We start from the raw sequence: 12,597 nt of genomic DNA, 5'->3' as shown, positions 1-12,597 counted from the left end.
AAATAAAATAAAAAAGATCAATGAAATACTTTATTCAATAAAAGTACATTCGATGCCATTATGTATGGAACTCGGTTTCTTTTGCCTGTCCACCACGGGCAAGCTTGCAGAAGTCCAGACGCTGAACCCAATTTTCGACGGTTTTCAAGCATGTTCACAAACCTTGGTTTTCAATAAATCGATTGTGACATCCGCTGCGTGGCTTGTGGCGCCGTCCAGTTGGAACCACATATTGTCCATGTCCATATCATCCAATTCGAGCCAAAAATATTCGGTTATCATTGAGCGGTAGCGATACCCAGTCACAGCAACGTGACGGACCAATGACGCCGCCGTCCTATAAACCTCGCCAAAGCGAAATTTTTTCGGGATGCAATGCGACTCATGGAGTACGTGTGGAATAACGAATATATTGCTTATTGACGAAGTCATTCAGCCAGAAATGAGCCACGTCGCTATGTAGGACGTAGCGCTCTTAAAGTTGAGGCCACTGAACTCCGAATTTCGATAGTAAATTTTAATAATTTCGATTCATTGTTCGATCGTATTTCAGCCATGATGATATATCAAACCTTACTGAAGATAAATGTCAAAATAGCGGTAAAAATATGGCATCGCTTTCTGTCCCTATCGGTCTACTTTTGTAGCGTAGCGATTGAAAAACCCTTTAGGTAGAGATAGATCATACAAAAAAGTATTATATATCTGATCACTTTTCATCCGGAATATTCTTAGTTCTGAGGATATACGACATGAACAAAGATAAACACAAATATCGAAACCAGTAAACCTACTGTGAGTCCGTTGGGACTATATAAGCATATTGGTTGATGGTTATGAGGGCTCTCCGAATATTGGTGTATAGAAACATCAACTAACTGTTGGAATGTTTGTCTCTTATATATTATACTATTAAATAAAATATTATTTCAACGAATTCACATTTGAAAAAGCTTTATTCTTATTCAGCATTCATAAATCCGTTGTAAATTAACGTTGTATGATTTATCGTTTTTAAAACGATTGATGTTGTCACTCAACCGAAACTATAAAATAAATATTATTATTTTGTTGTTGTTGAAATATATTTTTGACTTGTCATCTTCTTAGTTTCACTTCGTACCGTTTTCGTTGTATTATTATTGTTATTTATTGTATTAATTGTATTATTGTTAATGTCATTTGGCCTAAAGCGCTATTTGGCGAACCGAGTTGTTGACAAAGGTATTAGAAAAGAGCAAAAAAAAGACACTTACATACAAAACAAAAAAAATTGTCGGGATCATAGCGTCACTAACCTCTGCAGAAGTAAAAGGAACCATCAAAAAATCTTATTTACTTATCTAAAGCTTAAATTTTGCCTTTTTTTTTACACATTTCTTACACCCTCAGCTTATAAGACTATTTACCTAACGTAAACTAGTTCCTGTACAAGCTTACCTGCTTATTGGAGCTCTTTGGCTCCAGTTGATTTTATTCGCTGGTTTACTTTTGTATTTCCGCACTTTTTCTTCACAGCGCTTATGTCATACTCAGACTGGCGTTAAGCAGCTCTAAGCCGGGTTTGTATTTGGTCACTCACTTGTACTCGTAGGTATGACGTTTGGCCAACGGATTTTTGGTTTGAATTTCTGAATTTCTTATTACATGTTCTGCTGTTTTTGGCGCTTGGAAAAATTTTACAAACAATTTATTATTCTTCACGTTGATGAGTCAGATATGTTGACGGTTAGATTTGCGCAGTCACTTCATTAGCTATTCAATTGGCCGTTCTACTGTCCCAATAATTTTTTTTGCAAAAAAGTCGTAATTATTGGTTGTTAGAATTTTGTGGCGGTTGAAAAGAAGGTAAAACCAAATTAAAATCTATACATAAATAATTTTGTGTGGGTAGATATTTAACCATATCTAGAACGTTTAGTAGCATAAATAATTTTTTTTTTCTTTTCTTGAATATTTAATTTTGCATAGTTAGAATTGATTTAGGTCAGATATGCACAGTTTTGTGCGAGAACATGTTGCCTTTTTGAAGATAATTCCAGAATACCACTCTCAGAGAAATCCTGGCCCCTACTGACACAAACCCAACAGTCGATTCCCTCAAGTTTATCTTAAGTCGATTTTTTTCATTTACTATAGGCAGGAACCCCGCAAAACTAATTCGGCTGTGTAAGCTGACGTTGAGCAACATCAAAAGCTCCGCCAGTATCGGGAAGGACCTCTCCGAGCCGTTCGATACCAGACGAGGTTTCAGACAAGGTGACTCACTATCGTGCGACTTCTTTAACTTGATGTTGGAAAAAATAATACGAGCTGCAGAGCTAAATAGAGAAGATACAATCTTCTACAAGAGTGTACAGCTACTGGCGTACGCCGATGATATTGATATCATCGGAAGCAACAACCGCGCCGTTTGTTCTGCTTTTTCCCGCATGGATAAGGAGGCGAAGCGAATGGGTCTGGAGGTGAATGAGGACAAGAAGAAATATCTCCTATCATCAAACAAACAGTCAGCGCATTCGCGTCTTGGCTCCCACGTTACTGTTGACAGTCATAACTTTGAAGTTGTAGATAATTTCGTCTACCTGGGAACCAGCATTAACACCAATAACAATGTCAGCCTGGAAATGTCAGTTGGCAATTGAAAAGTAAAGTCCTCTCTCGACGAACAAAAACCAAACTCTACAAGTCCCTCATCATTCCCGTCCCACTTTACGGTGAAGAAGCGTGGACGATGTCAACATCCGATGAGACGGCACTAGGAGTTTTCGAGAGAAAGGTTTTGCGGAAGATTTATGGTTCCTTAAACATTGGCAACGGCGAATACCGCAGACGATGGAACGATGAGCTGTATGTGTTATTCGACGACATAGACATAGTCCAGCGAATAAAAAAAACAGCGGCTACGCTGGCTAGGTCATGTTGTTCGAATGGATGAAAGTGCTCCAGCTCTGAAAGTATTCGATGCAGTACCCGCTGGTGGAAGCCGAGAAGAGAAGGAGGGATACGTGGCGCGCTGTTTTGGACTCGGCTATAACCTCGTAAGCGGTGTCTACGCTAGTCAAGAAGAAGATAGACAGGAACTTGGATGCATAAGAACTTTTGAACCAAACTACAGGAGTTTCTGGCGAATTATTATCGATGTGAATGTCCTGATGGAACTCCGTTCGTCTCATATTTGCCAAAGCTGGTCGCTCCTGGGAGGAGAAAGGGATTTCTCTGAAGGAAGCAATAGCTTCTGGCGTTTCAATTGTTTACAATAAAGAGTTTGGACGTAAGGAAGCAGCTCATAGCAGATAGTCTGCCTATCCAATCAAACACGTAGCAATATCTTTCTGATCGTCAATCCTGGCTTGACCACCATTTGTTCCTACTCATCGCGACCAAGACCGTTTTCACTTGATTTTGTAGTAAGTCCGACTACTTCAGATATATGGACCGATTTGGTTGCAATTCAGCAGCGATTCGCAGAGGGTAATTCGATGCATAAGGTTTCTTGCGTAAACATCGAGCTTCTATTGTATCCAGTCTTTACATTTTTGCAAATAGTTCATATTAGCTTCTTGGTAATCCAAAGCGTACTTATATGATATGAATCGGACTCGACAATTTCCATTATTATATCGATAGTTTCGACCTAACCTAATCTAACGACATTATGTCGATCGCAGTTATATAACGTAAGATACGTATACTAAAGGCAGATACTGGAAAATAATGGAATTTTTTACTAAACCCTATATTATATTTACCGAGATTTTATATTAAAATGTATATATGTACTTTCGATCGGTAAATCTCACGTGATGTCATATCATAGATATTCATATTCATAATACAGTTAAGTAAATAACTTAACGCTTAGGCAGACAAATAGCAGACAGCTTTACTCATGCGCAGTTATGCAGGCATTGAGTAAATACAATGGAATTCCAATTTGCATAATTGCATTTAATACCCACTTGCATATAAATAGTCACAAGTGAGTTGTTTGTATGTATGTATAATTGACTTTGCATTTGAAGTGACATGTGCGCATGCGCCACCGCGCAAATGTACACAAGCAGCTTAGGCGAGCGCACAGGTGACATTTGTACAACATAATTGGATTGTGTGAATCAGTGCTTATGTTTTTATTGTTGTTTTTTCTTTATTTTTATTTTTTGATATGCTAATGTAGTTTGCGTAGCATAATTGAGCTATTTATTGCATTAATTAGCCATAAAATGTGAGAGATCAAAGTAAATAATTTTCGTGGTTTTCATACAAAACAAATTTGACGTAAATTAATTGGGGTATGACGTAAACGATGATACGATAACATAAATACATACATACATACAAACAGCTGAAATCATATTGTTTACCAGATATGCAAATTACTAACAGTTGGCTAGTTGATCAAAGCAACGACCGATATGTGCCTATGGCGCTCGAAGACCGGTAGCACGACATGAGTACACACATTAAAATAGTTTCATTTGAATACCTAGGCATAGTAGGTATATACTTACATATTTACATATGTTTGAGTTTGCGAAAGTTATTTCAACTCTTCCGCTTTGTTTGCGCATGCCTACATTGCTTTGGCTAACGGCTAATTTAGCATTTAACCCTTGGGTAGTACGTACCTGAATTTAAAATGCTCGTTAGTTCGTGTGTTCATTCAACGCTTTATTCACCGGTATTTATGTATGTGGAGAGGTTACGTTGTACCGTGTGTGCCAAAAGGTCTAGTTCTGGCATTTAAATCGCCATAAAAACTTGTTTGTTTTTGTTCTAACTTTAACATGCTTTAACAGGACAAGTTAATTAGAATGTTGTCTTTTTGGTTGTAGATTTTTTGTAATCTTGTTTTAGTTTTAATAACTGAATTTATAATTTTATAAGATCAAGCTACCAGCTAACGCTACTGGCAATTAAGCACTTAAATATTATGAAACTATTTTTATTACCTCTTCCCTAAAGATAGATACATGTCGCCTATTTAGGTACATTAGGGTATTACTTTTATTGATTTAACATCAAGTCTCTTAAATCTTCATCTCTAAGACTATACTAACGTTGTTGATGAGAATATATTTGTATAAATTTTGGTCCCGCTTAGACTTGGTTAATCGTAGCTCTATGTCAAAGTTCAGGGTATTTTTGGAAGGATCATCAAATTAAGATTACTGCATTTAATACCCAAAATAGTTGCCCTTAACAAAAGATTAGAATAGTTAATATTTTATAGGGGATCACCTTACAGATATTAGAAAACTAGACAAATGTTAACTTTAACCTCGATTCTAGCTAATTCAGCTGTATGGTGTGGGTTTCAAGGTCTCTGAGTATTAATCCTGAAAATATCTTGTATTTTTTAAGTAACCTCAACAACTTATTTCCAGTCAGAGTTTTAACCTTACCGGTTAACATCGACCTATTAGGGAAAGTTGAACAATGCTGAGTGCAAGAAGATCTCTTGCAATTCTGTTAAATAAGTACCTCGAAATTCTCATTTTAAATTGATAAAAGGAGCATATTCGGACGTAGTCCGCCCACGTGGCAGAAAAAAGCTGTATTCTGAGTTTAAAAAAAAGGGAAATGCACGTGGCGTCGCCTCCTATGGGTCAAAAACCATATCTCAGAAACTACTCGACCGATTCGATTGAAATTCGATGTATTATATAATATTTTCTTAACACCCTGACACGGTGGCAATATGGGCGAAATCGGTTCACAGCCACGCTTAATTCCTATATAACTCAATTCTGAATTCCATCTGTATTTGAGCTGTGACATCACTTGCGGAAAAATTTCCGAGATTGGACTATAACTTTTTAAGGTTCATGATATCGAACATGAAGAACTCAGTACCTAAGGGTAATAGTAGTGTGTCTCTGTACATAAAATGGTTAAGTCGCATCATAACTTCCCCTAGCTCCCATATACCTAATTATAGGTTTTTCGAAAAAAAACCATGGGCTTTATTCTGGATATATGTATCGGTTAATATGTGATACATGTATGCTTCCAAAATTAAGTGATAGTATACCTTCGTGGTAAAACTGAGTGAAATCGGTTCAGGAATTACCTCAGCTCTCCTATACTATTTATGATGATTCTCGCTATTATAGAGCACTTTATGGCGAATTAATGGGTCGAATTGTGTTATCTTCATAAAATTTCCATAATAAATTGCGAGAGTATAAAATGTTCGAATAAAATATTCCTTCCTTGTTATTGATATTTTAATAATCATTTTAAAGAAAAAATACTTCTAAATTCTTAACGAGTTTTCTAAAGAGTATTTCCTCTACTAAAATGTTTATTACTACGATACTTTTAATTAATATAGTAAGACTGGAAGAATTTTCATTTCATAAGGACCACCTTCATATACCTAATATGCAGCATGTATCGTTCCTTACTTTATTACTGACATCACCAAATTTAATTGCGTTTAAAATTAGATTTTTTTCTCAATATTACTTATGTATGTAAATTTTGTTTATCGATGACGACATTTTGCTAGTTTGCTCAAAAATTAATAATAATTAATTATACACCACCTTTTGAATTTCTATAATACAAATATGTAGTTGCTTAGAATATAATTGTATGGAACAAACAACAAATTTTTGGCAGCAACATTTAAGGTAAGTCAATGTTTACTTTTGTCTCTATTGTTATTGTTTTTAGTATATGTAAATATGTGCTTCTGTTGCCCGATTGTATATTAATTAGTTGATTATCGATTTAATCAGTTATTGAATTCAAGATGTGACGTGTGCGCAAGCGTGTGGAATACACTGAGAAAAAATATAATTTTGATATTGTAAAAAATATATAATAATTATTCTTATCTTGATTATCTTTTTTACGATTTTACAATAACAACACTAACTACAACAACATATACTCATTAATCTCAGCCACTAAACGCATTCCTCTTGGTCTACTTTCCCTCACCTCATTGCATTGAAAAATTACTTTGCATATGTAATCGTCGTTTTGAACAAATTTTCGGTAAACAATTGCGCACGATTTGCCCCAAGGACACGCTGGGGTGCACCGAAGACATTTGCAGGCAAAGCATCAAACCAACAACTGCAACAACAAACAGAAAACAAGATAATCTATCTGCCAGCATACAGAGGCGCACACAGGAAATTGAAAAGCCGTTGCCAATTTCATTTTCTGGGTTAAGTAAAACCAAAAATTCCTTTTTCGACTCTTTTGACACTGGAAGTTCAAGAGCAGTGGAGAGCGATGCAGAGCAAGCGAGTAAAATGCGAAAAACGTGGCTGCCTGGCACTTGGCAAATTTGCATTAGAGGCTACTAGAATGTAAGCAGAAGGGGTATGAGGAACAATAGCCGTCTAAGTAATATGGAAATATGGCAAACTGGCAGCTGTGTTTGGGCCGTCGACCAGACACTAGGTTGCCTCTCTTGTACTTGTACTTGCCGCCTAAATGTGTTGCCAAAAGCGAGAAAAGCAGAATTCCGCAACGCGTTGATGGAATTTGCTTTGATAAGACAATATGCATGTATTTAGCGCGCTTTGAAGAAATGGAACAAAAAGTTGGTAAACAAATGTTTGGCTTGCAGTACAGTAAATTCATTCACTTATCATCATCTATCATTTTTTCCGGACATGTGAAGTTGTGGGAGGAGTGGATAGTAGCGGAATAAATTTGAACTTCTGTGCCAGCATTTTGTTAGTGTGGGAGATTGTTGAAAATGTTGGCGCGCAGGAACAAAGTGGGCACACACCCACTCGATTTGGAGGAAAAATGGTTAGTTCAGTTTCTTGTGTGGCCATAAATAATGCTGGGTATATGGATATAAATGTACTGTAGGTAGATATGTTTCTGAAACCATAAAAATAATATGTATATTATTTGTTAATATTTAATTCTAAGAAATTACAATATAAAATTTATTTTATATAATATATTAGCTATCGATTCCATATTAATTATTCAATGTACTTATTTTCAATTATGTCATCCTAAATGGGGGAGAGGGCTCCGTCTTCATCTACCGAGTCCAGAACCACCGCAGAGAGATGAGGGAAAACTGTTTCGAACTTCTCACCTATATAAATTTAAGAGAATCGATCAGTTCGTGGAACATAATAAGTTATGCTTTAGTAACTCTTCGAATTACTTCTAATAAAGAATTAAATTACCTGAAAACCTTCCAGAAAGGATTAGATCAGCTCTAGTTTCAATTGGATAAGACTTCATACCACACGATCCACAATAAAATTGGATCAAACGTCTCCTTAATGCCTCTGACAACTCATCCACTACCCATCAACAAACTTAAACCGTATTTTGAAATATAAAAATTATCTCAAACAAATTATTGAATTAATATAAAATATTTATACAGTAATAATTATTTTGCGATCATTTTTATAAACCGATAAGTTCTTTTTAATAATTTATCCATCTATTTGAAATAATCATACCATCAAAATGCATAACATAATAACAAATCATTTAATATATACATACATATATAATTTAATGTATATCGTTACATAATAATTAATTCACCTGCTAACTCGGTTCTGTTTTGCACCCCCAACTCGCATTCATAACATCAATAAGCAACGCCACTAAAGCACCCCTAACAAAATCAGCTGATGTAAATGTCAAAATTAATTAGGAATATTCGCGAATTGAGTTGTGCGCGCGTAGTTAAATTTACGCGTAAAACTAAAAGTTGTTAATTGTTGTGCTTTCATTAAAAGTTAGAAAATCGGCTAAGATACCAACTATATTTGTGTTTTTAAAGAGATAAAACTAATTAGCCTGCTGTGAAATGTGTTTACAAGTTCATTTGTGCAAGCCAACTAACGCCGGCAGCGGAGAAGCTGCGCGCTTCGTGCATTTACTTTACAAATTAAATGTTAATAAGTTTTGTAATTTACATAAAAATTGCGGTATCGGATGATATATTAAATATATTTGTGTTTTTAGGTGATAAAAAGTAATTTGCTCGCACCGAAATGTGCTAAAAGATCATTGAGGCATGTCAATTGACGTTGGCAGCGCAGTAGTTGTGTGCGTCGTGAATTTATGTACATTTGAAATTATAAACTAATAAGTGTTGTAATTTAGAAAAAAGTTATAGAATCGATTGATATATTAACTGTATTAGTGTTTTTATAGTGTCAAAGGTAATTTATTTGCTGTGTAATGTGTTATAAGATCATTGAGGCAAGTCAGTTGACGTCGGCAGCGCAGTAGGTGCGTGCAATGTGAATTTACATTTGAAAATATAATATTGTAGTATTATAGTTTATATTAAAGTTAAGGAATCGGTTGATGTATTAACTGTATTTGTGTTTTTAAAGGAATATGTACATCTAATTTGCCTGAAGTAAAATGTATGCAAGAGTTCATTGTTGGAAACCAATTGGCAGCGGCAGCGGCAGAGAAAAAGGTACGTGCTCCGTTTTATTAGTTACAATAACTGTTTTGTTATAATTGTTAATGAAATTTAAACATTATTTGATTGAATTTAAGTTCTGAATAAGAAAATAATGAATTTCATATTTGTGTGGCTCATTTTGAAAACCAATTTACTACTTCATATACATAATTAATGTGATCAAGCCAACAGAATAAATGTGAGGATATTGAGTAAAGCCTTGTGTATGTTATAACTGTATTATTTTATTGATATATTGCATTAATTATTAACAATAGAAGATTTAAAGAGGTAGTTTAACATATATATAAATAAGATAGGTAATTGTAATTTAAATTTCTCGCACCCACACAACAGGGGTATTCGTATTTACATACATACATTGTATATAATTCAGGTATCTGAAGTGTGCAACCACAAATATGGTCAATACTCATGAGTGGCGTTGTTTCGCCTTTGCAATTAACTGCAACACCTACAACCTGAGCCAAATTCGCACACACGTCCATAGATACATACATATGTATATATGTGGGTACTTAGTCAGTGCATTATGCCAGCACATGCTTATTCCACAGAAAACTTAAGTTGTGTCGTTGTTGTTGTTAACCATTTAAAGTGCTGCGTGTGCACTTGTACATTTATTGCATCACTGACCCTGAACTTGAGACTACAACATTTCATTTTTTTCTATGCAACGCATAAACTAATAGCATACAAACAACAAATATGTATGTATGTATGTTTGTCCGTGTGTATGTGTTTTTTCTTTAATTATTTTTCCATTGTAACTGCACATTTTTACGATTGTTTGTTATGTTCATATCTGTGTAAAATTCTTCGACTTCCTCTTAAATGGCATTGTGTGCAAATACTGTACATACATACATACACACATACAATTGTGTTTATTGCATTTTTATTTGTTTTTAATATACTTTTCTAGGTGATTCCAAATACATATTTGACACTGACATTGGCGCGCACTAACAGCTGGAAATGAAAATGGCATCAATACAAATTGATGACGACCAAGCTGTTAGCCGACAAACGGACGGACAGACAAAAATAAATTTAAAAATTTACATGCGTTATTAAAATGTCATTATTCTTTGTTTATTTTAATATTTTCATAATTGTTTGTTATTGTTTATATACATATTTATTTTTTATGTTTTTATGTTGGCTTACAATTAACCACAGATATTTTTACAACAAATTATATCAATTCTAATATTAATGTTTTCTGTGTTGTCTTGACAATTTGTTCATCAATTGTTTGGTGTTTGTTCTTTATTGATTGATTGGCCAATTCTATTGCTCACTTCGCAATTCCATGAACATTTATACCCAGTCGCACAAACAAGCAATTATGTCTGTGACGCCCACCCCAACAAGTTTCATTTGTGAACCGAGCCAGCTACATTGTTTACATTGGCAAAAAAACTGTCTATGAATTTCTAAAGAATTAATTTTTTTGCAAATAATTAACTTATATAATCATATTCGTTATGGTGATTAGTGGAACCACATGGTTGGAGTGTATAAAGCGGAATTTGTTGCGAATTTTATGCAGATTAAATGTATGTATGTACATAGATACATATTTTTTAAAATAATAATTATAATCTGCAATACGTCATTCTTTGCTTGCTATGATTGAGTTCTAATCATTGAGTATTGTTATTTAGTATATTGTCCAGTTGTTTGTTTTATTCGCCATTGTCCCAAGTTCAAGCGAAACGTCGTCAGTAAATTTACACTATAACAAAGACTATTTAATTATTAGTCTTTTTTATCTATTTTTCAAGCGACAATTTGGATGGTTAATTGGGAATTAGTAGGTTTGTCTATATTGAAAACTTCCACATTTTACGTTTTTCAACTCATACCAAAATATGTTTGCATTAAAATTTTTTTGAATCCTTTCCATGAGTTTGCAGAATTTGGATGATTTGTTTTCAGCTCGATAATTTTGTAATATTAATTAATTATACGTTTTACACATTTTGTAATATTTTATTTTATTTTTTTTTAAATAATAAAAAACGGTTTGATATATGAATGAAATTATTTATTCCTGTGAAAGTACAATGGCCACCACGGTCACGCTTGCAGAAGTCAAGAAGCTGAACTCAAATTTCGACGGTTTTTAAACATAATTGCCGATACTGTTGCAATTTCACGCTCGATATTCGTACGAAGTTCATCAATCGCCGCAGGCTTGTTGCCATAGACCATAGACTTGACGTAGCCCCACAGGAAATAGTGTGACGGCGTCAAATCGCACGTATTAGCCGGCCAATTGACTTGTCCATTTCGTGAGATACCACGCTCACTTGGTTAACCAAACGTGGCTTTTAATAAATTGATTGTGACATTCGCTGTTTGGTTTATGGCGCCGTCCTGTTAAAACCACATATTGCCCAAATCCATATTATCCAATTCGGGCCAAAAATATTCGGTTATCACTGAGCGGTAACGACTCCCATTCACAGTAACGTGCCGGTCTTGATTATCACGGAAGTGTATAGCCTAATGACGCGACCGGCCCATAAACCGCAACAAACTGTAATTTTTTCGGGAAGCAAAGGTGACCTATGGATTGCTGTCTAACCAATAAAGCATATTTTGCCTATTGACGAAGCCATTCAGTCAGAAATGAGCCTTATCGCTGAAGAAGAATTTTGGATGAAATTCATTTTCAAGTTGTTGTTCAGCCCTATTCAAGAACATATGACTATTCTGGTGGTCAATCGGCTTCAGTTCTTGCGTCAATTTGATCGTGTAAGGAATTATGCCAAGATCTTTTCGCAAAATTCGCCACAACGACCTGGCAGAGATGCCCAGCGCTTGAGAACGACATGTGAGAGACTAATTTGGCCCTTCCTCAATAGATGCGCTAGCGGCAGCAATATTCTCGATATCACTTCTTTGTCTCACTGGCACGGGAACATTTTTAACTGTGCCTGTAGATTAAAATTTTTCCACTAGACGCCCAATTTTTGATCTGACAGGACGATTATGAAGACCATAAATTGGACGTAGCGTTCTAAAGTTAAGACCATTGATTCCGAATTTCGGTAGTAAATTTTAATAATCCACGATGAAATGGCAAACCTTACTGAAGAGCAGAGCGGCGTCGTTTGCAATCCCAATAGGTCTAC

The 12,597-nt window shown here is 35.1% G+C and overlaps 2 protein-coding genes across 2 annotated transcripts in view; one reads left to right on the top strand and one right to left on the bottom strand.

Moving 5' to 3' along the window:
- The window catches only part of Tinagl1_2 (tubulointerstitial nephritis antigen-like), an 82,429-nt gene that overhangs the window by 66,487 nt on the left and 3,345 nt on the right, over positions 1 to 12,597 (bottom strand). The gene's annotated exons all lie outside the window — the stretch shown is intronic.
- The window catches only part of LOC105218115 (uncharacterized), a 234,972-nt gene continuing 231,493 nt past the window's right edge, over positions 9,119 to 12,597 (top strand). The window contains exons 1-2 of the mRNA XM_054234360.1: positions 9,119 to 9,246; positions 9,354 to 9,442. Of these exons, the coding sequence (XP_054090335.1) occupies positions 9,385 to 9,442 (58 nt within the window). The 5' untranslated portion in view covers positions 9,119 to 9,246; positions 9,354 to 9,384. The remainder of the gene's footprint in view (positions 9,247 to 9,353; positions 9,443 to 12,597) is intronic.

Source organism: Zeugodacus cucurbitae, chromosome 6, assembly GCF_028554725.1.
Source record: "Zeugodacus cucurbitae isolate PBARC_wt_2022May chromosome 6, idZeuCucr1.2, whole genome shotgun sequence".
In the NCBI taxonomy this organism is placed as follows: Eukaryota; Metazoa; Arthropoda; class Insecta; order Diptera; family Tephritidae; genus Zeugodacus; species Zeugodacus cucurbitae.
The sequence above is the reverse complement of the archived record's forward strand: the minus strand, read 5'-3'. Positions and strand labels throughout refer to the sequence as shown.